This window comes from Corvus hawaiiensis, chromosome 26 (assembly GCF_020740725.1).
Source record: "Corvus hawaiiensis isolate bCorHaw1 chromosome 26, bCorHaw1.pri.cur, whole genome shotgun sequence".
NCBI lineage: Eukaryota > Metazoa > Chordata > Aves > Passeriformes > Corvidae > Corvus > Corvus hawaiiensis.
This window is the reverse complement of record NC_063238.1, coordinates 22,638,270-22,665,626: the sequence shown is the minus strand read 5'-3', so window position 1 is coordinate 22,665,626 and position 27,357 is coordinate 22,638,270. Positions and strand designations below refer to the sequence as shown.

Here is a 27,357-nt window from a genome sequence, read left to right as displayed (position 1 = left end):
GATTTTGATGTAGTGTCAAATAATATTTTCCATTTGAGTTTCATGAGCATTCAGAAAGGCTCTGTCATATAGATACAAGCATTTTACAGGACCTATTTACTTCTCAAATTATGGATATTCATATAAGCATGCAATCAAGGCATGGAACAAACCCAAGGATTACATCAGGATATATTGGTTCTGTAATGTTTAATCCTTAACAGATCATCTCCCAGATTTTCTGCCCTTCTCTTGGTCTAGCATTGTCACTGGCCATGGGAGTTGGATCTCTGCCTACTTTTGAAAGTTTTACCTTAATAATTAGTGAAAAAGCTAAAAATGATTCTGATTCACCCAAAAGTACACAAGTCTTCTCAGATGACCAGGGATACAGTCTTTGCTTTGATGACTTGACAGCTGATAATCCAGGCCTAGGGTTGTGCATGTTCTGTGTTCCCAAAGCCAGTGATTCAAAACCAGCAAGGCTTCAGAACAGTGATAAATTGCTTGTTTTGTTGCTGAGCTATTGCCAGCTTACTCTTTGACACAATTTTTGGTCTGCATTTCTGTATTGTTGTATTGTATTGCTGACCAATAAAAAAAAATACCAAGAAGAAGAAAACTATCCCTCACTCTGACACAGATCTCAATCTCTATAACTGTCTATAGCTTTTTTAAAAAAATAAAGCAAACAAAAAACCCATTGCAAACACATATTAATACTTTTCAGCACAGCAATTGCCCAAGTTCCTCAGTCTATTCACTCATAGAGTTAATGTTCAATAGTTTATTAACCACATCAGTATAATGGTGGAAGAGGAGGAAGCACGGTTTCTGTGGAGGGAGAACAAGAGAACCCTGGCATGGGAAAGGGAAGATTGGGGCTGAGTGGTAGGGAGTTAAACTTACGCTGTGGTGATGGGATGAAATCAAGGTGAAGGAGAAGTGGACTAGGAGGAAAGTATGGGGGTATAACATCACTGGTAGAGAGGAGGAGGGGTGGGAAGATGAGAGACACCACACCTGTGATCTGAGGGAGGATGGGAAAGGAGTGGAGAGTCTGGGGAGTTTCAGCAGGTCTGCATTTGAGAACTGAATTTAGGATAAAGTAAGGGCTTATATTCATGTATCTGGTAGGCCTAGTTATAGCCTCTGGGTGCCCACTTACTCTCTTGCAAAAAGTTCACAAGACCTAGGATAACTCAGGTTAGAAGGAACCTTCAGAAAGTGCCTAACACAACCTCCTGCTCAAAGCAGGATCAGCTTGGAGGCCATCCAACAGAGAGGAGATGGCATCGAGTGTGTGTTGGCCTTTTAGAATGTTTTAAACTGCCTTTTCTGGAAGAGTTAATGTCTTAAGCAACTGAGTGCACCTGAGATTGTGAGTGGGAGCACAAAGGAGCTAAGGAAGAGGAGCAGAGCAGCTGGGAGGGCTGTGGATTTCTCACTGGGCTCCTGGGTAACACTTTGGTGTCTTTTGTCTTGCCAGCCAGAAAAAGCTGCAAAGCCAGTAGAAAGCAAAATTAGCAAACACCAGCCTGCATTCCCAGGGCTCCTTTCATACCCCTCCTCCCTGGCCCATCTCCAACAAGACAGTCAGCTCTTGGTTTCTTTGCTTTAATCTGATTCAAACCTACCTCGAAAATTGAATTATATGAAAGACAATCCCAAAGTCAAACTTGGGAGCTTAAACCCCAGGTAACTAACAAAATAAAAGTAAAATTAAAATGTCATGTTCTCTTGGCTGTGCTACCATAGCTTGCTTAAAATTTAGTCCTGGAGGTAACAGCCAGAGTTTGAGGGGCTCCTGATCAGTCATGTATATTTTCTAGCATCTCATCAGGTCTGTGTAACTGTTCTCTGCTTATTCTCTTAGGTTTACCCTATTTCGTTTTCTTCTTCACTTGAATGAAAATGGAGCATTGGCAGCTTATCCACAAAGACAGTTGTCTTTTGTGTTCAGAGTACCTCCTGGGTCTCATTCTCCTCACCTTGGTACCTCACCTCTTACTTCAGTTTTTTCTCTACTCCTAGGTGGTCTAATATGTGTTCTTCAAACCTCTCCTATTTTTGGATTCCTCTACATATTACTCTACATCATAAAGAGTATTAATTATACATAGATTCTCTTGAGCTCATGATCGCTGCTGCATTACCAGCTATCTCTGGAGACAGAGCTTGCTGCATTTGAATGCATTATTAAAGCCAATGACAGGCTGAGTGACAAGTTTCATTATCTGGCTGTATTCCAGCACATCCTTGTGCCCACTGCCAGCCTCAGAGGTTGTGCCCTACCCCCCCCCAAGCTGACACTTCGGCGTAACTCATCTTACCCCAAATGGGATGCCAACAGTGGAATTGCATTTACTAGACCTCTGCTGAATGCAGAGAGCCCAGACATGGAGTACTCAAAACAAACAAACAAACAAACAAACAAACAACAACAGCAAAAAAAATCACTGAGATACCAGTCCTTTAAGCAACAGGTCTCTGCTGTGACAGAGACTGTCTAGGTGAGTGGGCTGAGGTGGGATTTGTGAAAGCTGTGAGAGCAGGGAGACAGAGCAGTAATTAATTCCTGCACTATATTGGATGTTGCTGCTTCTTTCCTGGTTTTTGTCCCTTCTTTTTTCTCTAAACATAGGTAGCTCTGCTATTACCAGTGTTGCCTGGATACCATCAGTGTCTTCACTCCAGCAAAGTCATCACTGAAAAATTGAATAAAGAAAACCGTATCAGGCAACTTAATTTCAATGAGATATTTTCAGTTGAAGATCCTTTTATTGCACTTACTCATTTGCACAGATCCCCATCACTCTTGATACAGTTTAATTTTATGACTTCTGCTATATCTGATTTTCTACTGAGTGGAAAACAGAGGCATGATTGTTACAGCAGGGATTACTGTAACAAGCATATATCAAACCAGGAGTCCCGTGGAAAAGAAGTATATATGGACAGACTCGTGGTAGATGTTTCAGAGAGATGTTTATTTCTCCAGCCGTATGGCCGGAGCTGTGCTCAGGAGCTCCCCCAGTCACGGGACCCGAGGGTCCTTGGCCACACCGGGGAACACAAACCAACCAATGGGGAATGAGGTTGACCAGGGGCAGGGAAACCCCGTGTCTCCCCCCCAGGGCCCCTCTCCGAGGGCTCCATGGCAGGGGGGGAGACCCCAACATCTCACCCGTTTTATTTTAATAAAAGGAGAATGAAAACTACTGGATAAACGTAACAAGAACAGTTTCAAGACAAAACAAGCCACCCTCCTGAGTCTTTAAATGTCCAGACAGATTCTGTGGAACATCTTAAGGCTGACAGAAGGGAGACAGAACTCTCCGGGCATGCTTTGTGGGGAAACTGAGGCAGGAGAGGGTTTAATTTCTTCTCTCCCTCTTTTCATCCCCCCCTCGGCATCGGAGAGGAATTGTAGGGAAATGGAATTGTATAGGGAAGCCATGGGGTGAAAAACGGATTAGGAATAAACTGGGGATGGGGTAAACTTAGGAAAGGGTTCATATTGGGTATAGGGTAAAAGGGGAAAGTAGGCTGTGGGTAGGGAAATTGCTGGGATAGATATTGTTTATAATTTTGTGCATAATGGCTGCCTTTGACGGGAATACCTCCAGGCCCAGTAACATTTGCTACTTGTAAACCCTTCTTTCCTTGAACTATATCAAATTGTACAACTTCCCCATCTCCTACACTTTGCAGGTAATTTTTAGGGTTATTCCTTTTAATGGCAGTTCTATGGATGAATAAATCTTTCCCTGTATCATCTCGTGTTATAAATCCATAGTTGTTTTTTACATTGTACCATTTCACAGTTCCTGTGATTTTCATTGCTATAACCTCTCCTATCACGTGCTTGCGTGTTCGTCGTGGTTGCTGGTCCCGCGTGGCCGCCGCCTTGCTGACTCTGACGTCTCGGCCGGGCCCCCGCATTGCAGCTGCTCCGCGCCCTCTGAGGGGCGTTGCTCTGCTGCGTGTCTGGGCTCTGTGCAGCCCCGCGTTGCCATCGCCGCTAGCTCCGTGGCCTGTGAGCGGTTCTGCTCCGCAAACTCCACGCTGCTTTGAGAGCGGCCCCGTTTCAGCTCGGCGCTGCGCTGCGCGGCTTCTCGTGTCGCTGTGGAAGCCGCCGCTTCTCCCTCCACAGGGCTCTCTGAGCCAGTCGCTCAGAGCGGCCTGCCACGCCGATGCCCGGTTCCTGGCTGCTCGCGGCCCACGGCACCGCGGCGCCTGCGGCATCGCTCCCTCACTCGCGGTCGCGCAGCTGGGGACCCCGAGACAGGGATGGGGTCCGTGATAAGGTGCGCGCTCCCGAGGGGGCCGGGCGCATCCAGCACAGGCACCTCCGCCAGCACGGCTGCAGTCATGTGCTCCTGGGATGGCGGCCGCGTGGTCTCGGCCATGGGATAAGTATGATCTTCTGCTTTAGGGGTAATGGGACCATACAAATGCTCCTCAAGAGCTTCACTGATTACAAGGTATGCACGGAAAGCTTCTCTTTGATCCCTTACCTTATCCCAGATCTCGTCCCAGAAACACCCCTCACAAGATCCAGGAGGTTCGATATCAAAAAGTAAGTCTCGAGAAATATAGGAGAACCTTTTGAAAAGCCAGATAAAAAAGTGTTCTAGATCTCCCGGTTGCATTACTTTTTTGTTTTGTTGTTCAAGGATTCCTTTTACTTCTAGATACATTTTTTTCTGTGGCTCAGAGAGCCCCATTTCCCACGATTCTTCCATAGTCCAGAGAGAATATCCAAACCAAGATGAGAAGAGAGAGGTCTAGAGTGGTTTTTTACTCACAAATTTCCTCAGGGATCGGTGTTGTGGCCGCATTCTCCACTGTAACACGCATATATCAAACCAGGAGTCCCGTGGAAAAGAAGTATATATGGACAGATTCATGGTAGGTGTTTCAGAGAGATGTTTATTTCTCCAGCTGCATGGCCGGAGCTGTGCTCAGGAGCTCCCCCAGTCACGGGACCCGAGGGTCCTTGCCCGCGCAGGGGAACACAAACCAACCAATGGGGAATGAGGTTGACCAGGGGCAGGGAAACCCCGTGCCTCCCCCCCAGGGCCCCTCTCCCAGGGCTCCATGGCAGGGGGGGAGACCCCAACACATGATGGTGAATTCCAGTTCTCTGTTTGCCTCTTGGTATGAACCTCTCTAGATTTTTCTAGAGTACATTTACTAGCTAACCACAAAGTAAATTTTCCATGAGAAGAATTGAGATAATGAGGCAAAGATAGTTGTAAAAATGTTGAACTGTTATTTCAATAATAAACCATTCTGTAGACAAGTACAGAGCTCTTGTAGCAGCATCCCATGACTCTGTTTCAACGCATCCCTTTGCTGTCCCTCCTGAGCAGTCTTTCTTTGAGGTTTTTGGATGAATCTAACATCACTGATGCACCTCTCACAGAGGACTTTGCTCATCTCTTTTACATAGGAGCTATCCAGCCTCTTTTTCTTCTTTTTAGAGGTAGATGTTGTGTGCTGGAATAGAGCCATGTCTCCCAGTCTCATCCATCCTAAATTCAAAGCCCTTCTTTCCTCTCTAGCACATGTCCACACTGAGCTGCTCACCACAAAACCTGCCCCAACCACTACTGCTGCTCATCTTCCCATTGCTGCCCATCCTGAAGAGGTACGACTAGGAGCTGGCAGAGGTCAGATGCAAGAGCTGAACAAGAGAAAGTGTTTCCCAGAAAAGAGGAAATAATTTCTAGGACTCACTTCCATTTTTCTCGTCCCTCAGAGCGAGTCACTCTGAAAGACCATGGACAGTGCTCCCATACGGTACCTGTGTGGGGTTTTCTCCCTGTCTGTTTGCAGAAGTCATGACCACTTAGTTCATACTAAATACTGTGTTTTTGCAGTGACTTTCATCTTCTCAATTGTACTGCTGGTACTTTACCTATAAGCCTGTACTGCTGTTTCTTTACTTCTAAGCCTCTAATACATTGAAGACTAAAGAAGCAGAACTTCATAGCTCTATGATGCAATTTGCCTTAAGCCAGTCCATACAGCAAAATGGGGGGTGAAACAGTAAGGCTGATCAGTGCCCCGTTTTCCTGTTTTAGGCAGTGTCCCTGCATGGGAAATAGGAAGGGCATCTTTTCAACCACGTAAGAGCCTGCTGGATACGTCTGAAATCTTACAGAAACTGAGCGTTGGTTGGCTGCAGGAATGGACTGCTGGCTGTTTATATCATGGTATGGTGCAACAACACCACCCATGAGATATATTTAAACTTGTCCCAGGGCAGGTTTTTGTTATAGCACTTGATATTCTAAAAAATATATATATATAAGTCTTTATATTTCTATTCTAGGTAGTGCATTTATTTCTGTCTTTTTCCTAAAGAAGACCATGAGGACTGCTGATATATTGGGTAAGTAAGCATTTGCTAATCTAGACGTGTGCTGCCATATGCTTAGCAAGCTGTAACTCTCACGCAGCCCCCCACCTTCACACTCCCACTTTCCCAAGCAAGTGTTTCAAGGCAGATACTTTTAAAATTGGGAAGAAGTGATAGAAAGAGAGAGAATCTTCATTGCATGAGGAAAAGACTGTATTCCCAAATCCTCTGCTCTTACAACCGTAACTCATTCCTTATGTGGCCTTATTGCTCAAATTTATTTTCATTTTCTATTTTTGCCTATGAGATTGTCTTTAGTATTATATTTATGAGTACAACACAGAATTAATAAAAACGGGGAAGTTATTGAGTTACTCATTCAAATACAAGATTTTTTTTTTCTTACTGCATACATATTGCACAAAAATGCAAGCTCAATTTAAAGTGATAACTTCCCTTCTGGTTTTAGTATTATCACTTCAAAAAACAAATAACCATATTGTCAAGTGTTCAGTTGGGAAATGTGGTCTTCACTGTAAAAGCCTGTCAACTTTTTGTCTGTGTCCAAGATTTTTTTGCATATCAAAACTTCTCGCCTTGAACACAGTAATAGTGAGAGAAAAGCACATTTCAGGGTTTGGGCTTTACACCAAACCATCTCAACTGGGACAGTGCACCTGATGCAGGGCACCTGATATTTCTGTGGGTTCCTAGCATCTAGGCTTGATTGTCCAAACTGTAGTGAGGACAGCTGTTCTCATGAATGTGTTGGAGAGATCTGTTCCGTATCATTCCAGGAATGCTATATACGATTTATTTAAGTTTGGAATCCAAGTTTGCCAGCTCAGCTGCTAAATTCAACCCCCCCCCCCCCTCCCTTCACTGATCATGTTTCCCTTATGGCCTTATACACTGTGTGTTGCTTTAACTAGTGTTCAGCTGATTTATTTTATTTCTGTGAGTTTGACTTTGCAAGATGGATTTAACAATGTTGCTACATTCCATAAGAATGAGCTGTACAATGGGAAATATGGTGATGGTTTTGCAAGCACATAAATATAACACAGTTCTGTTTTTCCAAGGGAGCTGTGTGAGATAGCAGTGCCAGCAAAGCCCTCTGGATGTGCTTTGTTTTGTATTCCTGAGCCTTGCATTCTGTGCCAATTTATAGGCTTACCAAGAATTTTAAAGATTGCTTGAAGAAAAATTGATTAGCTAATATCTTCCTTAATCCAATACAGTTTATGATCTTAGGATCAGCTCACTTCTATCTTGATACTTCAGTGAACGTCTGTGTTTGTCAGTTGGATGTCCACAAGGCAGAACTTGCAGATTTTTATTAGAAACATAATAATGCAAGTTCAACCTTGAAAGGGGCCCTGGCAACCTAGTGGCTGAAGAGTCTATTGCAAATCATCCTTTTATAGAACAGTTCATAGATCTGCAAATACAACAGGGAGTGGCCAGAATGTTGACCTTATCACAGCTTTGCATGAGCACTTGACTGGCACATATGTGTTGCATCTGATGCTTCCAGGGCAGGTTGATAGCTGGAGCAGGTCTCTGTGGCCACACTGACTTTGGGACAGTTATGTTTATTTGCACTGGTTAATGATCCAGCTGACTGCACTAGTAGGAAACTTGTCCTTTCAGTTTAGGCTAAGTTTGTGTGATGCACCTTTTGCCTGTGAGAAATACAAAGGATTGATTCTTCTTTTTCATAGATTTGGGTTTAGAATTGACAGTATTTGAAAATGCATTGTTGAGTTGGAACCCTAATTCACATGGCTTTACTGACAGCTTTTTTCACATTTCCAAAATTCTTTGAGTCTTTAATAAAAATTAGAATAGATAAGGCCACAAATGCAAGGCAATCCAATTGGCTAAGTACAGATCTGCTTAAATGGACTTAAATTTTCTTCTAGAAAATATTTCCAAACCAGCTGAAGATCAAGTATGACCATGATTACCAAATACTGTATTGCCAAACTAACGTGTCCTTTTTTTCAAAGGAGGAACACTGACTATAACAGGGATATACTTGTTGGTGACATTCACTCCAAGTGTACCTCAAGAGCTCACAGCACGACAAGTACAGAATTACTTAGTCAGCTGGCCTTTTTTGGTATATTCAGTGAGTATCTGCTTCACACTACTCTCTTAATCAGAAAAACTGGGGTTACTGGGCTTTTTACAGCATTATGAATTAGTGGCAGAAAAAATGCTCCTGAAGATAAATTGTGATTTTCATAGGAAAGAAAGTCCCTCATCATCCTACTGAATCCAAGCTGAAAATACACAGCAACAAAAGATATTTTTTAACTACATATCAGGGGAAAATCATAATTGTGCAGTATCAACAAGACTGGAAAGATTTAGATGTTTGGGGAACAAGAGGGAAAACCTAAATATTGGTACTGCTTAAATTTCCTATATATGTGTTCATGCCACCCTGTCTGCCTGTACATCTAAGTTACAGGGCTTTTCTGGAATGTGATGGAATTGTGCTTTTAAAAATCAGGCTATGTGTGTTCTTGGTCCTGCTGTTGTTCTTTCATAATATTCTGTTTTATTCTTAAGCCTGGCTGAAAGGAGCTTTGCAAGGAGCTGAGATGTGAAGGGGTGGCCTACTTCACTGCCACTTAGGTTAATCTGAACCTGAGTTGGAATTCAAATACAAAAATACCATTTTGATTAAAGTATCTGTATACAAACTTCAAACACCATACATCTTCTTTGATGTGTTTAATTAACATCAGGAACAAGACTGAAGTGAGTAGGATGAACTTCTGTCCCTCTTTTCCTCTGGAAAGCTGAAAATGTTTTCCTTCAGCTGAATGTAAAAGATGCAATCTAGGAGCTTCAGAAGCAGTTAGTTTTTCCCAGAGACGTGACTCACTCAAGTTAGATTCTTAGTGCCCAGGCTTTTCTCAGTAAGATTCTCAGTTAGGAGGCCACTGAGTAGACAGTTTAAGGACCTTAATCTTTTAGCTAAACTTCAGACTTTACATGCATCTAACTATCCATGAACTACTGATTAAACACAAATGGCATCCTACCATAAAAAATATTGATCCTCGCTTTCAATTTGTTGTGCATTTTAAACTCTCTCTCTATTTTTTGTGCCCTTTAAAAGATCCTGAAAGATGGTGATAAGAGCTCAGTGGAAGAAATTAATATTCATGCTGTATAAATCACAACATGTCCTTTCAGTCAGGCAGTAGAGAGGCTTTTGAAGGCAATACCCAAGAGTTTTGGGGTACCCAGTAAGGGTAGCTTCAGCAACCACAGGAGCTTCATGCAATCAGCAGAGTAAGAGGAGGGAGTTCAAAACAGGGGTATCAGTGCTCTTTCTTTTCTACTGAACATCACCCTCTACCATTCAGTTCCACTTACAGATGATAAAGTAGCCTGACATTTTAGGCATGATTTTTAAATTGTTGGTTCACCCATTTGTGCAGAAATGGTGGAGAGAGAAATCTCCCTATCCATGCCCAGTGGCACCAGAAATTTCTGTGTGGTATACCGTTCCAATTTTCTTGAAACCAACACGTTGATGGAAAAGGGCTTTTCCCCACCTCAGTACTTTTTTGACTTAATTTCAGGAAAAGTTTTCAAGAATACAACTGAATGAGTAGGAAGACTGTGCTGTATTCTTCTTAGGAGACACTGGGAGGAAGTAGTAGGTAACCCCTGAACTTTCTTTCCTCCTCTTACCTCTTTTCCTACCTCAGCTAGCATCTTATTCTACATGTAGAGCAGGGAGTAGGGAAGCATGGAGTAAGTACACAGCAAATCTTCTTGACTCAACAGTATATAAAGTTTTAATTGTTCCTTCTGTTCCATGGATCCATCTGTGTTGAACTTCCTCTGACCAAAGAAAAGGGGTGAGTGAAAGGCTCCACAAGAGACTCTGAGATACCAGCCTGGTTACCCTGGTATGCTGCTGGAAGATCAGGCAAACCCTGCTGTAAACATTCTCTTTGGGCAGGGAACGAGCTCTTCAAAACTGTTTGTAAAATGCCTAGCACAGGTTGGCTGTTGGCATAAAAAAGTGCAGCAGAAGCTGCAGAGTTTCCAGTATAAATATACAGTGAGGAGACAGTACAGAAGTATAATGCAGTGCAACAGTCTTTCTAAAAGTAGCCCCAAAGTGTGGTCTGCTGACAAATACAATGCTCCAGTGGTACAAAATATTCTCTGTGGGTGGCAAACCATCCCCATGTGGCACTCCACTGGTATATTTTGCAGAAGTAGCCTCTAATTCCCACAAGACAACTTTGAGTCATCTTCTGAGACTCTGCAGTAGCATAATTATGTCTGAGCAAGAATGACTATCCTAGATTGTTTTTTTCTCTTTTGCTTATGCGCACTTTGAGTTTCTACAGAAGGCCTAAATCATAGATGAAGCTCTTAGGTTTCCCTAAACAGAAGCATAGTAAGAATTGGGTTGTTAATATTTAATCTCTGCAAAATCAGTCTCAAAACATTTCTGCTTTTCTTTCAAAGTGCCTAGAAGACTATCCTGTATATGCCAGAAAAACAACTGAGGCAGACAATGTGGTATTTTGTTCTGGTGCCTTCTGGTAATGCTTAGAAACATGAAAAATATGATTATTAAAAAATGTTGATGAGATGTGAGCTTGAGGAGACCTCAGTAGAGAATAGTTATAATAGCAAAGATGATTGTAAGCAGGTGAAATTCCTTCCGTTCCTCTAAACAGAGTATGTGAAGCTGATATAATCTCTGCACTTCCCATTCCTGGACTTCATATTTATCACTACCACAGCTATCAGTGATGAGAGTAAGGTCTGTTTTGGGTAGGAAGCATCTGGGGCACCCCAGAAGGGTTCCTGGCTGTGTGAGGCCCTGTTAGGAGCTATGCACTTTGCTTGCAATGTGACTTAATTGTCACAGACTCTCCCTTGTCTTCTCATTAAAGATGACCTGTAAGTTGGTCACCAAGTGACAGAGAACCATGGAAGAATAGTTAGGCTGCTGGGCAGCACTAAGTGAAACTAACTGTTTGAATTTCCTGCTTAGCATGTGAGATTTGACAGAGCTGAGTAAACTGAAACAGCAGCCCTGAAAGCAAACATAATTTATCTGCCTAGGTTTGTCACAGGACTGCCATCTCTGGCTCTATACCATGGCTGCTCTTGGGGTTTCCCTGGGAGGTAGAGGCAGCCACGTACACGGACCTGTGCACCTCTTCCAGAGCTGCCATCAGGGACTCCAATGTCCTTTTGATGGTTTTGCTTGGCTGTTTCCTTTCAGACATGTCTTCTTGGTGGGTTAGTTTACTTTTAAGCAGGAGGAGACCGCAGTGGAGTTTTATGGTAGCTTTAGCAAGAGAAGAGATCATGAAACAATGAGGACCAACAGAAGGCTGATGGACAAAGCCAGCTACGATGGTCTGGTTCAGTCAAAGCTGGTGCTGCTTGGGACTACCTGCCACTGAAGTGGAAGAGAGAGTGGAATGAGAGAGCTGCTGTGATGGAGCAGTTTGAGCCAGTGACTGTCCCTTGGCTTGTTTTTGGATGATTGTTCTTGCATAGTTTGAAATCTCAGTGACAGATGGTGATGGTGCTTCCCCCTGCTGTGATTGTCTAGAGGATATAAAATGAATCGGTGTAGGTGTAGCTGGCTGCCTGCAGTAGGGTTGTCTCATGGGTTTCTGCACACTCTGGTAACCACCCAAAGGGTCTGGAAAGGGTGTCTGGTGCTCAGGTTTGCACTGGTGAGGGAAGCAGATCTCACAGTGCTGTCACCTGGTGCCGTTGCCCAGTCCCAGTCACACCATCCTGTGTGCCAGACCTGAACTGGTGTGTCATGGAAGAGGACACCTAGGACATCTCTGGGACTCCTTTCTTAACATGAGTACCTTTCTGAGTGGGGAATATTTATTTAGCACGGATTTCTTCTATTCTGTTACCAATTGTTCACTGTCAGAATAGCAAATGAAGCTACTTGGTGGCTGTTGTAGCTGCAGCCTGATAATGTGATATTCCCCTCTGGCCCTAAGAGGGCCAGTGGCACGAAGGGCAAAGCTGCCACCTTTACTTCTCCTCTCAAGTCCCCTCAAAACCCTGTTATAGTTTTCAACAGGGAGGCCAAGATGAACTCACCTGTCTGCAGACCTTGTCGTTTATTGTGCCTTGGTTCCTGATTTAGACATACCCAGTGCTGCACTGTTGAATAAAGCTGGAGAGGCTGGCCAAATTACTTACTGTGAGACTGAGGCAAAAGCCTCTTTTTCCACCAGCTGGTGGCCCAGCACTCATGTCTGGGTGCAAGCCTAGTGGGGAGGGACATCAGTCTGGAGGAAGATGAGACCAGCGCTTCACAAGAGATTGCAAAGATTATTCAATTAGGATTAGCCCAGTAACCCAGGAAAGCTTTTGTTTGTTTTTTTTTTAACCAACAGCCAAAGGCTTTATTCTATTCAACACACGTAAAAACAAACAAACACCAACCAAACACCCCATCAACCAACCAAATTTGCTGTTTTGGTTTTTCTAATCTTGTGATAAAAATTTACAGTTTCTAAAGAAAGGTGGTATAAAATCCAAATTTGTGTTCTTCATGTTTTGAAACACAGTTGTCTCTTGGTTGTCTTTGGGAGCAAGGGATCCACGTGAAGGTAAATAAAAATTAAATTAAAGCATAATTTGATTCTGCTCATATTTTTAAACACTACTGAACTGGGGAGGGTATAAGTGTGGCAGAGAATTTTAGTAACTGGGCATAGCTGACAGCTTTCCTTCTGCAGTCACTCTCCAAAATGAGAAATGGGCTACTTACATTATGTAACCATCACTAGTAACTGTGCTGTCGCCTCTTTGGAAATTTCCTCAGCACAACACCCAGGTACTTTTGAGTCTACTGCTGCCATATGGTTGCTGTTGGTTTAAGAATGAAGTGGCATTATGAAACATAAAATAGTATGCTGGTGATAAAAATCAAAAAGATTAACAGGTGTTTCCATGATTTGCTTTGTTGGAAAAAAATAACAATAACGAGATTCAGTAATGATGACAATCTCATTTTCTGTCTTATTTCCCCCATTTGATTACTTTCTGACATGCACAAATGAACTTCTCTATCTTCATGCTGTCTCTAAGGCTACCGGGCTCCTGAGCACCCCTTAGGTGCAGAGGTGCGTCACTGCTGCTTTCGTAAGTCTCTGGGCTTCACAGAAGCTTTATGGCCCTTGCACTTGCTGTTTTCTTTAGGCATAGAGAGGGATATTTGGGCAACCCCTTTGGGTAGAAGGCAAAATACCCATGCTGTTGAGATGGCAAAAGGCAGGAGTTACTGAGGGAATCTGCAGAGACACATTAACAGCAAGTCAGCAAATTTAACTGTCTGTCATTTAGCTGTCACATGTTATTGAAGGAGCAAAACTGGACCATGCATGGTGTAGGTAAACCTGCTTCAGCATCTCAACATGTCCTGTGGTGTGGTCTAGTGTGTCATTGAACTTTTCAAGGTAAGCTCCTGGCAGGTACCTGTGATTTGAGAGCTATCACGTGAAATAAACGCTTTCCTCCTTATGATGTAAGGCAGAGAATTTGGACAAAATTTTGAGGGGAGTTTTTAGTAGGAATGATGAGAAGGGCAAAGAGGGTAGCAAAAATAAGCTTTCACATCACAAAGAGTGAGTGGCATTAGGAATACTATAGCTAAAAGGAAAGATTGCTGTTTCTTTAGCTAGGTGCTTTACTCCATAAGAATTATAAACAGAGTTTCTGTAAGTATTATTACTGATAAATATTGGTACTTTTGCTGTCACATTAAAAAAAAGTCTTCTCAACATTACCAGTGATAAAATACAGGTAGAAGTGCAAAAATAAAAACTAAAGATATAAGAAATGCTCAACGTTTAACTTTTGCTGTAACAGGAAAGATAAATGACAACAGTTGTTAGCTCAGTCAACTGTCAATAGTTCTTTTTTAGCAGAAGATATTTTACAAAGCCATTTTTCTTTGAACAGGTAGAGCAGCAAAAATGAATATGACATCTCAAAGACTTTGAATGAAGCAGTTATTACATAGTTTACAGCTCTAACTCACAGCTGTTTACAGCTCACAGCTCTAACTTTCTTCTCTTTTATTTTCAGATTTTAGAAATTATAATATTCTGCATTCTCCTCTATTTTTACAAAAGAAAGGCTGTGAAACACATCGTGGTTTTGTTAATGATGGTAGCACTACTGGGTAAGAACATATTATACAGTTAAATGTTCCTGTCTGTTACTTGATAATTCCTTGTCTCTCTGGATAGTTTAGATTAGAGCCATTTCAAAGCAGTGTGCTCTAGGAGAATCATTGAAACATTTCACATGATTTTTACTGGAGTCTCTTTGTGAAGAGAAAAGCTGATTATGAAACGTAGTTTCTATGCTTATTTCTGGGACTATTTCTTTTTACAGATACCCTCAAATTAATATGCTATGTGCAATGGTATTCTGAAACTTTTTTAAAATAACACTTTAGGTTTAGATCCTGGGAAAGTGGACTATTTGAAACTTTGTTTTGGAGAGCAGGCTGTGAAAAATCACTTCTCTAAAACAGAGCAGCTGAGACCTTGTAAGTGCTCTGTAAACAAATGCAGTGATATGCTGTGACTGTACAACAACTTTAATTATCTCTGACTGTTTGCATATGCAACATTTCATATTTTACCACCTTTCCTGAAGAAGAACAAGAATGCAGTGGGCCACTGAAGTTTGTTTTCTATCATTGTCACCACAATCAATAACCAGGGAAATACGGGAGACCATTTTATCGGCAGCTTTCAATAAAGTTAAACTTGAATCAGTTTTGAGAAATGTCAGGAGGTCATCTCTAAAGGTCCTATGCTTGCAGGCTTATGTGAAGAATTTTCACCACCCCGTGTGACAAATTCTCCTGTCCTTGTCTTGTCATTTCTCCGTGAAACCCTCATGGCACACCACAAGTCTTTGGTTGAAGTGAGAGGTGCTTGAACTGTGCCATTGAAGTCAAAGGTTATTTTTTTACCGAGTTCAGTGGGTGCACGTATCAGTCTGCGAAGATTTACACATTTCTAATGGAGACGACCATGAGGGTTTTGATAAAATAGAATTTCACTGAATTTTGCCAGGTACAAAATTTTGATTTAACTGAGTGTGAAAAACTCTCACAGATTTATTAACTCTCTTCCTTCAGATCCCTCCCTGACTGGTTCCTTACTCAGCTGAAAAGCTCAGACTTTCAGAACAACTTTTTGGGGACAGTCATCCCATGTAGGTTTCCCAGCACTAGGAACGTTAGGATCTGTAGCTCTGCAGAAGCACTGAAGGATTTCCACGCTCCCTGCATGAGGCAGAGATGGAAGAGCCCCCAGAGCCTTAGGTCTAACTGGAGGAGGGAAGTGTGAGTGTGGCTATCCCCCAACTCCAGTGCTAGCACAGAGACTTGGAGCTTTGGCAAAGCTCGCCTGAGCTGCTCTGCAGCTTCCAACACGGCCATGTGGAGCATGAAGCACTGTGCACTCCTGAGCAAAGGTCCAGCCTCCTTCTGCATAACTGGAAGCCTAAAGATTTCCAGATGTGTTCCTACACATCACTGCTGCAGTTCTGGGCTTGCCCCAAGCAAGCCCTGGGAGACCTGGGCAGTTGGTCTGTACAGCCCTGCTTTGCATCCTGCCAGCCCTGATGCTGCCAGTGTGAAAGGGACACACAGAGCTGATTAACAACAGCAAGGCTGCAAACCTGTGCCCTCGCAGGCACTAACTGCAGTTTGGTGGTCTGGCTGCAATCAACCAAAAATACATTTTCAGCTGGTGGCTGCTGAGGTTTTTATGAGCATATGCAGCCTGAGGAAAAATGTATCATTATTTCTGCTCTATTAAATAGACACAAACAAACAAATCCTGGTTCATGGGAACTTCTGAAATACTGACATTTCCCTTGAGCATGAAACCCAGAACCGCATCTGACTCTGGTTCCTGCAGCTGTCCTGGAGCCTGGCAATCCCCACAAATCGACATTTGAGGCACTCTGCTTGGTCTCTGACCTCTCTGCTGAGCAAAGTGATGGAGGTGCTGAAAAATTGCCCATAACTTTGCTCCCAGCTGTGTGACACAGGCACTGCCCTTGGAAGGCCCTGCCTGCCAAAGGGGTGGGTGTTCATGAAAGGTGATATATTCCTGGTGGAGTGTTCATACAGATGTAAATTAAATGTAGAAAGGTTTCTTTAAAGAGAGGGCAGCCTTGTGTTTCACTGGATAGGCAAGCTGCTTTCACCAACAAGAAGATACAGAGGTGATCACAAAACCTGATCAAGTTTTGCTTAGTAAAACTCTGCAAATTCATTTGGTGAGAATCATCTTACCTCATGTATATACTCAGTTATCATAAGTTTAGGAGGAAACATTTCAGATTATAGTGGGATTTCAGAGCTTTCTGCCGTAACAGCTGGAAAGTGACATCATTTGTCACACTAGCCTTGAGGGGAGGTCGTTCTAACAGACAAAACAACTTCCTAGGTTTGAAACTTGTTTCAGAGTTGCTTTAATGAAAAAGATCATTCCACTTCTTGAAGAATATAAACCAACCAACCAGCCAACCAAACCCCCTGGTGCTTTCATTTCTGTCTTGCTAAAATTATAAGGCATGGAAACTGCCCTTTCATCAGAAAAAAATTTTAGCAATCTTTACCCTTAGCTGGACAATTCAAAATACTCATTTTTACCTGTAAGTGTTCTTTTAAAATAATAACTTCCCCATGTTAGAGTGCAAATCTCAATTTTTATATGGATGTCTTGTTGGGGCTTGAGTGTATTTTTGACTTTGTATCATAGCATTTGCACCACTGCAGGCCAGCATTTGACCTCTGCTCTGTTTTACAGCTGTGTTTGTTAAACCACTTCACCTGTTTCCATTACAGAGAAAGAAGTGAAGTGCTTGGTGGAAAGGTTGTCATGAAAACAGTGAATTTCATGGTGATGAACGCATCACCACAGGGTGTATGCAACTCTTAAACTCCCCCTGAACTTTTGGACTTTCTATAAGAGAAATGCTTGCAATCAAACTCACAGACCTGCATTCATTCTTCTTCCCCCTCCTTTTCCCCAAACCCTTGGCCTGAACCTTTTGCACAGTGCAGGTCTCCTTGCCAATCTGAATGTTACAGGAGGATGAATCAGACCACTGAAATCCAACACTCCCAAGCTCTGCACAAGGGTGGAACTGGATCTCAGCTGGGGGACAGTGCTCCTGACAATTAATTACCTTTCTTCAAAGGTCATTTCCACATCCTGACTCTTGAAATTTTTAGGGTTTTTTGAATTTGTTACATTTTATTTGCAGTAATCACAGACATCTTGGATTAGCTTCCATAAACTAAGAGCTCCAAAAGGAAACGTAAAATAACTCTTAGCTAAACTCTCAGCCCCTTTTCTAAAAGACTTGTCTTGCAGAACCTCTCTGAACTGGTGACATGTATTAAAACCATTGTCTGCTGTCCGAAATTTGTTTGTGGTGATGCAATGATAGTGATTAAATGGATTGACACTACTGAAATACTCTTTGTGTGGGATAAATTCAGTAAACGGTCTTAAGAGCCTGACCCCTGAAATGAAGTGCAGACCTCTGTGTTGTTTGTCTGCTTTTCATATATATATATAGCCCATGGGAAGAGTTAAGTGCTTTGGGATGTGATCCCAGAAGTCAACTCTGTCCAGTTCCTGTTGCAGAAGAGAAATCCTGAGGGTGACAAGTGTCACATGCAGGCTTCTATAAAGAGGCATCCTAACTGCTTTGAACAGATAACCAGACCTCTCAGACGTCTCCTGAATACTGTAACATGGGCTCCAAATTAGAAGTTGGAGCTAAATAAAGTCTGTGTGGAGGATGTGGAGGCTGTTGTACCACCTTCAACTGGGAGTTCAGTGTGCTGCAAGAACTTAAAGGCTAAACACAAAGCATACTTGGACCTAAGGCCACTGAGCTTAGACAGTAGCTTAGCAAGCATTTATAAAATCATACACTTGTTTTAGGTGCCCAAATCCTTCCTCAGTCTTATTTTAAGTGATCAGACCTGTGTCTCTGACCTGGATCTTTCTCCTCCCTCACTGATGTGCTGAGGTCACTGCTAATCTGAATCTTGCCCTGCTAATCTCTTCCTTTCCCTTTCAGCATCACTGACTGTCATTGCTGTTAAGGCTGTGTCCAGCATGATAGCACTTTCTGTGAAGGGAAAAATGCAGCTAACTTACTCCGTTTTCTATATGATGATTGTTTTAATGGCAGCTTCTTGTGCTTTCCAGATCAAGTAAGTGAGATTCTACTTACCTACTAATCTTTATACATATTTTTTCTGTCAGTTTTATTTGGTACTGATAATGATTCCAGATACAAGTTGCATTTTAAGGCAACAAACTCCTGGCAGAGCCTTGACAGATGCATGAATTGTCTCCAGCTGATTGTATTGTTTATTTAAGCTTTATTTCTTAGTTTGTAATTGATTGTTATGGACACTGCCTCCTCTCATTATCACCTTCAATGAGGTCTTTCCAAATTTTCTTGCCTAGTTTTGGCACAAGTCTTAACACACTAAGTGAAATTTATGCTTATGTAGTCATTTGGGGGTTACTTTTAGAAGCCTTTATTGCTGAATAATCAAATGGCCATGTTTACCCTCATTATTCATGTCTGTTCCCCAGCTTTATGGCCCCAGTCAGACTGAAGAAGGGAGTTTATCCCAACTTTCTCCCTGCCTCTGTTAAATCTGCATGTTGTACTTTGCTATCCTGTTTGACTGTACCTTTCAGCTTTCCCTGCAGGCCTCTGGTCTGTGAAGTGATGGGTTTATTCTGCCTTTGCAGATTGCTGGGGGTGGCAGCACGGTAAAATATGTCTTGCAGCTGAACAGAGTCTGTTCCCTTTCTGCCTGTCCCTCTGCTTCTGGTGCTGATAGCAGCCTTCAGTAATCTCATCTAGACTGCTCCAGTGTGAGCCTGAGTAGTTACTTGCATGATTATTTTCCAGTAGAAAAGCCAACCCAGCTTTTTCATGGCAGAACATACCATTCCCATGTGGAATCAGAAAGTCCATGCATTATTATGTACTGACTCTCCATGGCTGACTCAGGAACTCCCCTGTAACAGATTATAAAGTGATTTACATCCAGCTTGTCTTCACTGGGAGAACAGCTCTGGGCATTTAAAATAGGAAATAAGTGCTTGGTAAATAAGAAGATGCTGAATTAACCTCTCCATCTTGTAATTTTTTCTTTCTTTCTTTTGCTGGCCAAAATTAAAGCAGAAGTGAAATGTGCCCATTTAATTCCCTGGGCTCAGTGTCCCTTTCTCTCTACTCTTTTGGATGCATTTTCTAACAGGGACGGTGCCGTCAGTCTAAATTTTTCATTTTATTTTTTTCCCCCTTATTTTATTTGACTGTCATTCATTAGCTCAAAACAGCCTGTGCTGCAACAATCTCCTGGATCCAACGCTGGGCCTTGGTATCACTGTTTTAGTCCCTGTGACCAAGTTTGTTGCAAATGGGAGAAAATAATGAGGTGTTTTCAATGACTTCAAAATCCTGACTATCCTGTGGATATGTAGGATTTCTTTATTTTTAAAGCACCATGGAGACTGTTCAACAGTTGCTAAAATAACCACACAATTATTTTAATGGCTAAAACAGATCCAAGCTTGGATTTTTACTGTGCACATATATTGCAGCAGTGAAATGTTCAAGTGTGGTTCTTTTTACAGGTTTGAATATACTCTGCAGACTCCTGATTTTTTTTCTCTGAAATGACCATTCACGTAACAGAATATCTACAGGTGCATCCACAATTCCAGCTCATGATTCATCACTCTATGGGTGAATGTTGATAGCTGTGGTCTCTGCACAAGTGGGTTACTTGCTTTGCCTTTTTGCAGATTGTGCAGGCTGCTCCACGGCCAATGCCTCAGTCCTGCAGGTCTGTGTGCAGTGTATGCTCCTGTGGCCCTACTCACTCTTGCCCATGATTCTGGTGAGGGTTCATGTTGCCTTTCTGAAGAGCAGGGCAGAGAGTTTCCAGCCCAAGGTGCCCAAGCTTGAAGCCACCTTCCTGGACTTTCCTGGCAGGACAGAGTGTTTCTGGGGTGTGATTGCATGGATAAACACACAAACAGGTGTTTCAGCCAAACTGGGTTGAGCCATAGCAGCAATGTGGACTTCAGCAAAGTGAAACAGTTCCTATGAGAACTCCTGTGTTCATGTCCATGATGCAAATATACCCTTACACAACCTGTTTGAGTTAGAGCAACTTGTCCCTGGCTGCTTGAAGCAGCACTGCTTCCAAGTACCAATGCAGATAACAAGCAATAATACCCTAGCATTCCTCCCTTATCTGTGGCAGACAAAATTTTTCCAGGAATGCTTCAAAAATATGTCCATTGACAGCCTATGGCTAGAAGAATCCACACTAGCCTTCCTGCTTTCACCTATTCATTTGTACTCCACAGAGTCAAAACCAGAAAGTAAATTCAGTATATGTATGCTGTCCAGGGCTACTTGCTATTGTGGTAAGAAATGGCCATACTTATTGTTAAACTGAAAAGAGGTGGCTTAACCTGGCTTAAAGTGCAAGGAACCTCCTGTAGGCATGAATTGCAATAATGCTTATCTTGCAGGTTCTTGAATCAAGCAGTGCATCTGTATGAAGCAACAGCAGTTGTCCCCATTAATTTTGTGTTCTTCACCACCAGTGCCACCATTTCAGGTTTGTTTCTGACCTTCTTCCTCTGCAGAAAGGTTTTCTAAACATCAGGTTTTTAAGAATAGGAACCTTGTGGATAGGAACCCAAACCAGTCATATTTGTCTTCACAGAAAGAAACTTTTCCTAAGTCATAGGTGTTTTAGTTCTGAAAAATAAATAAGTTCACAACTTCTGAAACAAAATAAATGGCAGGGGTGTTAGAACTAGATCATCTTTAAGGTCCATCCCAACCCAAATCATTCTATAATTCTATAAAAAATAATCAAATTCTAACCTTTCCAAAATAGATATGTGTGATTTACTGTGCCTTTCTGGCTTACTAGAAGTACCTGCATTTATCCTAGCCTCTTACTGACACCCAGTAAATGAATTTACCATGTGCACACCAGCCTCTCCCTATACGAACTGGTAGAGTAATTTTAACAGCCTGGCAAACTGCTCAAATGACAACCAGCTGTGCTTCATAGTAGTTAGCGTATATTCCATTTCAAAAGTGGAATTCTGGGTTAAGTGAAGGAAATAAAATGACTACAAAAACTTTTTAAGCATTTAACATTTTATTCTGGGTGAGAACTTTGAACTCAGCATTGTTAAAGAGGGACTGCAAATCTTGGTACGCAGTGTAAGAACATGAGCTGGGAGGACGACTAAGATGCTGTATCAGCAGTGAGCCAAAATGATCATGTTGTTAGAACATTTATGACTCATTTTAACACACGCTGGGGGCTTTCCTGTCATTGCTGTGCAGGAGTTTCTCATGCAGAGCTGCCATTAATGAGGAGGGGAGTTAGCTTCATGCGCAGATTGCCTCAGCACCTGTGTTAGAAGAGACCTACACTTTGTGACCAAGAGGAAACTTGCCAAAAGGGGGTTGTGTTCCTGTGACCATATGGGGAATTTGGCCTGGTGCCTCCTTAAAAGATCAAGTACCTATTCAGGAATGGTTTAATAGCTTTGAGAGTGGATACACATGCATTTGCACCAGGTTAGTTAAACCAGTGTAGAGCTTAAAAGAACAACCTCTGCTGAATCTTGCTGGGGTGCTCGTAGAAGGTGCCTTGTCTCATGATTCCCCCATCCCCAGTTACGGCCTTTGAAGACACAGTCACACTTGAGCTGCACTGGTTCCCTCTCTGGCGTTTCTAAGCAGAGCTGTGCTCATCAGTGGTTTAAAGCTAATATACCTGGCTGTTAATAGGGGCAGCTGAGATCCAGATACACATCTGGTTCTGTCACCTCCACTACAGAGGTGCTAATTCCTGGAAGAGGGGTGACCAGAAAGAGTTAGTGATCCCTACAGCTAGAAAGATTTGGCAAACCTGGCTGCTGGAGCTCTTCACTCGGTGTAAACGTCAGGGACACGGTTAGTTATTGAAAATCTGTTCCCAATTGGAGTTAAGATGTCCACATGGTCTGTTGGAGTAGCTTAATGAAGTCCATGAAGAACCTCTTAGCTGTATTGGTGTGTCTCTGCTTGTGAATAGGACCTCGAGTTTGACCTGCATAGAAATTGTTGCTGACAATGCAAAAAATATGTGCATCTGTGCAATTACCAACCCAGCACATGTTCCAACCTGACTGACTAAATCTTCTCCAGTCTTATGCAGTATCTTGAGAAAGCCTAGATTATGGAATATAGGACATAAAGTGAACACATCACAATGTGTATTAATACCTTATTTGGGATTTTTTTTGCTCTGTTTAAGCATGACACTTCTCCTGACCCTCCCAGCTGTAATTCATATCACTTGGAAGCCAGTCAAGATCTGCAATTCTTGTTTCTGTCACATTCCAGGGGTCATATTTTATCGGGAATTCCAAAGTGCAGCTTTACTGAGTGTGTTCATGTTTCTGTTCGGGTAAGTGTATCAGCCTAAAATCTGCACTAAGATTTGTACTGAAACAGCATTGCCTTGTGGAATCTCTTCTCAGTAAGAAGAAACCCACCTTCTTATTAAAGTATTATGGAATAGCCATTATAGTAGGATAAAAAAAACATTAAAGGAAAGATTGATGTTTGTGCTTTGGGAGTTTGGAGGCCTGGGTTTGAGTCCAAATATGTAAAAATGTGAGACACTTGTGAACTACTAATCTCATAATGGAATGAAAAACCAGCATCATGTGTTCTTCCAGCAGGAAGGAGAAGTCATTGCTCTCCACCAAATATCAAATTATAGGGATGCTTTCACAGCTGTGAGACTTCTCCTCCCATGTTACCTTCCACTGGTGCGTCTGGCTGGTCTTTGCTGCCTGTGAGCACGGGCAAATTATATGAGCTGCTTGCCTACAAGGCAGTACTGTAATGACTCTCCCCCATCTTCCTGAGTCAAGAAAGACAGTGTGCCTGCAGAAAAATTCAGAGCACACTAAATAAGTTTTTGAAGGATGGCCTAGGTGTTGTGAGAGCAGAAACCTTCTGCTAGCTATCAGCACCATAACAACTTTTGGGAGAGGTGACAATTATAATAATGGGCATGAAATAGTTAAAAGATCTCCTAGAACTGCTGGAGGTGTCTTGCCACAGTGCTGTCAAATAAATGGGGCTGATAGCTGCAGACATCTTCATCTTGTGCCGTTGGGCTGGAGTAGGTGCACACAGCCGCTATCTTGTCTGACTGCTGGAAAAGAGACAAAAAATGGAGATGAGCAGCCATGTATTTGGCAGATAGGAACTGGGGGTTGTGTGTCCAACACGCAGCGGATAGATGATGTGTCCAACCACTGCAGTTTTTCATTGTTCCTGGCTTGCAGCCTGCCCCTGAGACACACAATCAAATGAGAAAAACAACAGAGATGTCGATTGTCCGCAGCTAGACTGAGTTGTTAATGAAATTGCACATGCTAGAATGCTAGCTTGGATTCTCTGTGAAGATTTGCTCAGGGATTCGAATGTTGTGGTCTCACACTCACAGGCATCTGATTAGGTATATATTGCTGGAAGTGTCATTTTGGCTGTGGAGCCTTTGGAACTGATAATAAAGCTTCAGGAGGCAAAATCTAGACTGAAAGAAGCCCAGAATAAATTTATAGAGCTGCCAGGAAGATGTGTTTCTTTATAAACTCAGCAACTTGGGTTTGGAAATCCTTAAAAAAGAAACATGGAAAGAAATTCTCATCTCAGATGCAGTGAACTGTTTCTAATGATACTATGCCACTGTTATTTTGCAGGTGTCTCTTATCTTTCCTTGGTGTGATTATAATTGCAAGAAATAAAAAAGAGGAGCATTTACAAATTCCTTTTATTGACTGTGGACATATTCCTGGTAAGTAGGGCTTTTTTCTGACTCTGTTTAAATGAGGTATCATAATGGGATGACCTAGGAGAATTGAGTCACAAATGTGCTCTAGTCATATTTAATAAATATACTGTTCCCTTAATTTCTATTCCTGTTCCCAACAGATTTTTCAAAGAAATTTTCAGGGTTTTTCCAAGCTATTGTTACAACCAGTCAAATGAAAACAATGATTACTGGAGCAAAGAATGTTTAAATGATGGATTGGTGGGGCATTTGTTGTATTAAAATTCTTCACAGAGTTGTTGTTTTTTCCTTCTCTCACGACATTTCCTTAGGACAAAAATTGACAGGCAAAATACAACCAGATTCTCACAGTTCATGCTATGGCACCCAGAATAAGGAAGATGATTCGGTGAAAAGGCAAAGCTGAAAGAAGAAAGCACTTTACATGCCAGTTAGCAGGAGGAACGCCACTGGAACAAGGATCAGTAGCACCTTTTTGTTGAACCTATTCAAGTATACATTAAACTCCTGTATGTTGATGAGTCATAGTATTATTTGATCCTAATTAATTTATCCCATGATTGTACCAAATGTATTCTAAAGATAAAGGAAGCCTTAACAAAAATGAAATAACCATTAATGAAATGGAATGTTCTCCTAGTATCAATGCCTCTTGAGGACATTTTTAGAGTTTTAACTGCTTTTAAATGCAGTAAGCACAGAACAGGATTATAAAAATTACCCTTTGGAACCCCTCAGATTTGTGTAAATGTTTAAAGACAAAGGTGAGAAATGAGAATTTTCCTAAGTGATTTCAAAGTATTCTCCTACATGTATAATCCCTTTTAAACCTGTTCCTTCCTGTTCAGGAGTCAAAACTGTGAGCACATATGCAGTAGACACAAATAGGTACACAAAAAGGATTTTGTATTATGTGTAGAGGAACAATCCTAATTATCTCCTACCATCAGATTAATTCTCTTATCTTCCAAGGAAGTAAGTACTTGTGTGGGGAGCAGGAAGATAGTATTTGCCATAAACACAGGCACGTGGGCACACGCACACACTTGAGGTGCCCAGCCAAGGCAGGACAAGGGTACTATACTTGACATGTTTCATCCTTCCAGAGGAGTCCTGTGCACTGGGCTGGACTGGGCTGGGCTCTACAGTCTGTTAGCATAGTCTGGTCTGAGTTTTAGCTTCTCCTTTCAGCAAAAGAAGGTCTTAGTGAAGAAAATGCATAGTTCTTCAGAGGAAGGGGGGTAGCCAGGATCCCTCTCTTGGTATGGCTTGGAAAAATACCCCTAAAAAAAGAAAAGTAGGGCAAATCCTGTTACCACTGGTAATTTTGCATGAGGAAAGGCTGTAGAAAACAGGATCACAAAGAGTCACAGTAACTGTACAGTTTCCCCTTCATTAAATGGTAGTGTCTCCACTCTGATTTGAAGAGCAAGCAGTGATGGGAACCATGGCAGTACAGGCTTTGTGTTCAGATTTGGGACATCTTGGTGTCCCTCCATCCCAGTGTCCCATCAGAAAAACTTCTTCTAGACATTCATCTTGGGTCCACTTAACCCTGCCTGGTAGTACTGATCCACCTCAGGCAGCACTGTGGGGGTCAGACACATCCTCTGCATAAACAAGTGAAAGCACTCTTGAAAAGTGTTCATATCTTGTTTAGGATTGAGTTAATCTGCAGTAATCGGTAGGGGCCATAGATCGTGCGTATTTTGTTTCAAGTCTCCTTTTTTTTCCTCAAATATTTATTTATTTTTAAAATAGGTACAGCTGAAGATCCATAAGACAGTTTTATTTCAAATGCTGCAAAGCACACACAGAGCTGCAGTATTTCATGTGCAGCAATGTCCCAGGAACTATGGCATCTGGGGACTTGTAAAGCTGTTTTTTAATATGGGTCTTTTCCAGCTGACACAGGACAAGACTCTGTGTCTGCACCTTCCTTGTACCAGCTGCCTGGCTTGGCCTTCTTTTCCTGTCTTACATCTTGAGTTCAAGTTTCTAAAACTTAAAATAAAAAAAAAAAGCACATGACTTTCCCAAGCTTTCTTGAGGGAGTAAGGGCATGCCTCTCTCTTTCTTTTGCAAGTCAAATTTAAGCTGCTTTCTAAGTCTCAAGTGAGAGTATGTGCTAAAATTGGAAATAAGAGGTCTACAGGTTTTCATTCTGTGACCTGGGAAACAAATGGGTGAAAGAATTTAGTATTGTTGCTTTTTTAAATTATTGGCCTTGGGCATCTTTCCGAAATCTGTTTCCATGGCTCAGGAGGGCTGCAGGAGGTAATAAAGGTTACCGAGTACAGGATTTTCTCTTTAAAGCAAGAAATCAAATGTAAAAATCTGTGGCAAAAGTTATTACTTATTTTAAATCACTGTATTTCTTCTTGAACAATATTTTTTTCTTCCTATGGGTTTATTTAAAAATTAGAAGGGTTAAAATGTTTTATTTTAACTCTAGTGTATTTCAAAATAATTTGTGGACCAAAACACTGGTAGAAATTATGTGCAATTAAAAGTTGTGATTTGACATGATATTTGAGATGTGAATATGTTCCAACTAATTAATGTATTACAGGATTGGAAAAACTCAGTGATGAGAATCCATTACTGCTCTGCCAAGAAACGGACATGACTTGTTTCAAGAATCAGTTTGTAATCAGTGTTATTTTCAGATTCTGCTTGCCGTACTTAGGTTGCAAACACCACAGACAAATGCCTGCTAAAAGAAAAGCCTTTGCACTGGAACAAAAAACCATCTCTGGAGCCCTTCTCCTTAATAATGAGTTATTTTCTTGCAGTGGTTTTCCTGACATCAAAAATGTGGGCCAGATAATAAGCTGCAAAACTTGTGCCTGCAGACTGACTTTTCCTGAACAGGTTCTCCATGGGATCTGCAGAAATCAAACCAGGAGAAGGTGTGGTAGGCAGGCAGTGTCTCACTTGGTCCCTCATGCTCCAGCTTGGGATTTTTGACAGACCAGGACCAGCAGGACTCATTTAGCGCTTG

At 42.0% G+C, this 27,357-nt stretch overlaps 1 protein-coding gene across 1 annotated transcript in view; it reads left to right on the top strand.

The window, feature by feature from the left end:
• Nucleotides 1-26,882, top strand: part of NIPAL2 (NIPA like domain containing 2) — a 55,639-nt gene extending 28,757 nt beyond the window's left edge. Inside the window, 8 exon segments of the mRNA XM_048287058.1 lie at nt 6,323-6,382; nt 8,362-8,483; nt 14,474-14,570; nt 18,515-18,650; nt 21,007-21,095; nt 22,889-22,952; nt 24,262-24,356; nt 24,665-26,882. Of these exon segments, the coding sequence (XP_048143015.1) occupies nt 6,323-6,382; nt 8,362-8,483; nt 14,474-14,570; nt 18,515-18,650; nt 21,007-21,095; nt 22,889-22,952; nt 24,262-24,356; nt 24,665-24,759 (758 nt within the window). The 3' untranslated portion in view covers nt 24,760-26,882.
• The last annotated feature ends 475 nt before the right edge of the window (nt 26,883-27,357 follow it).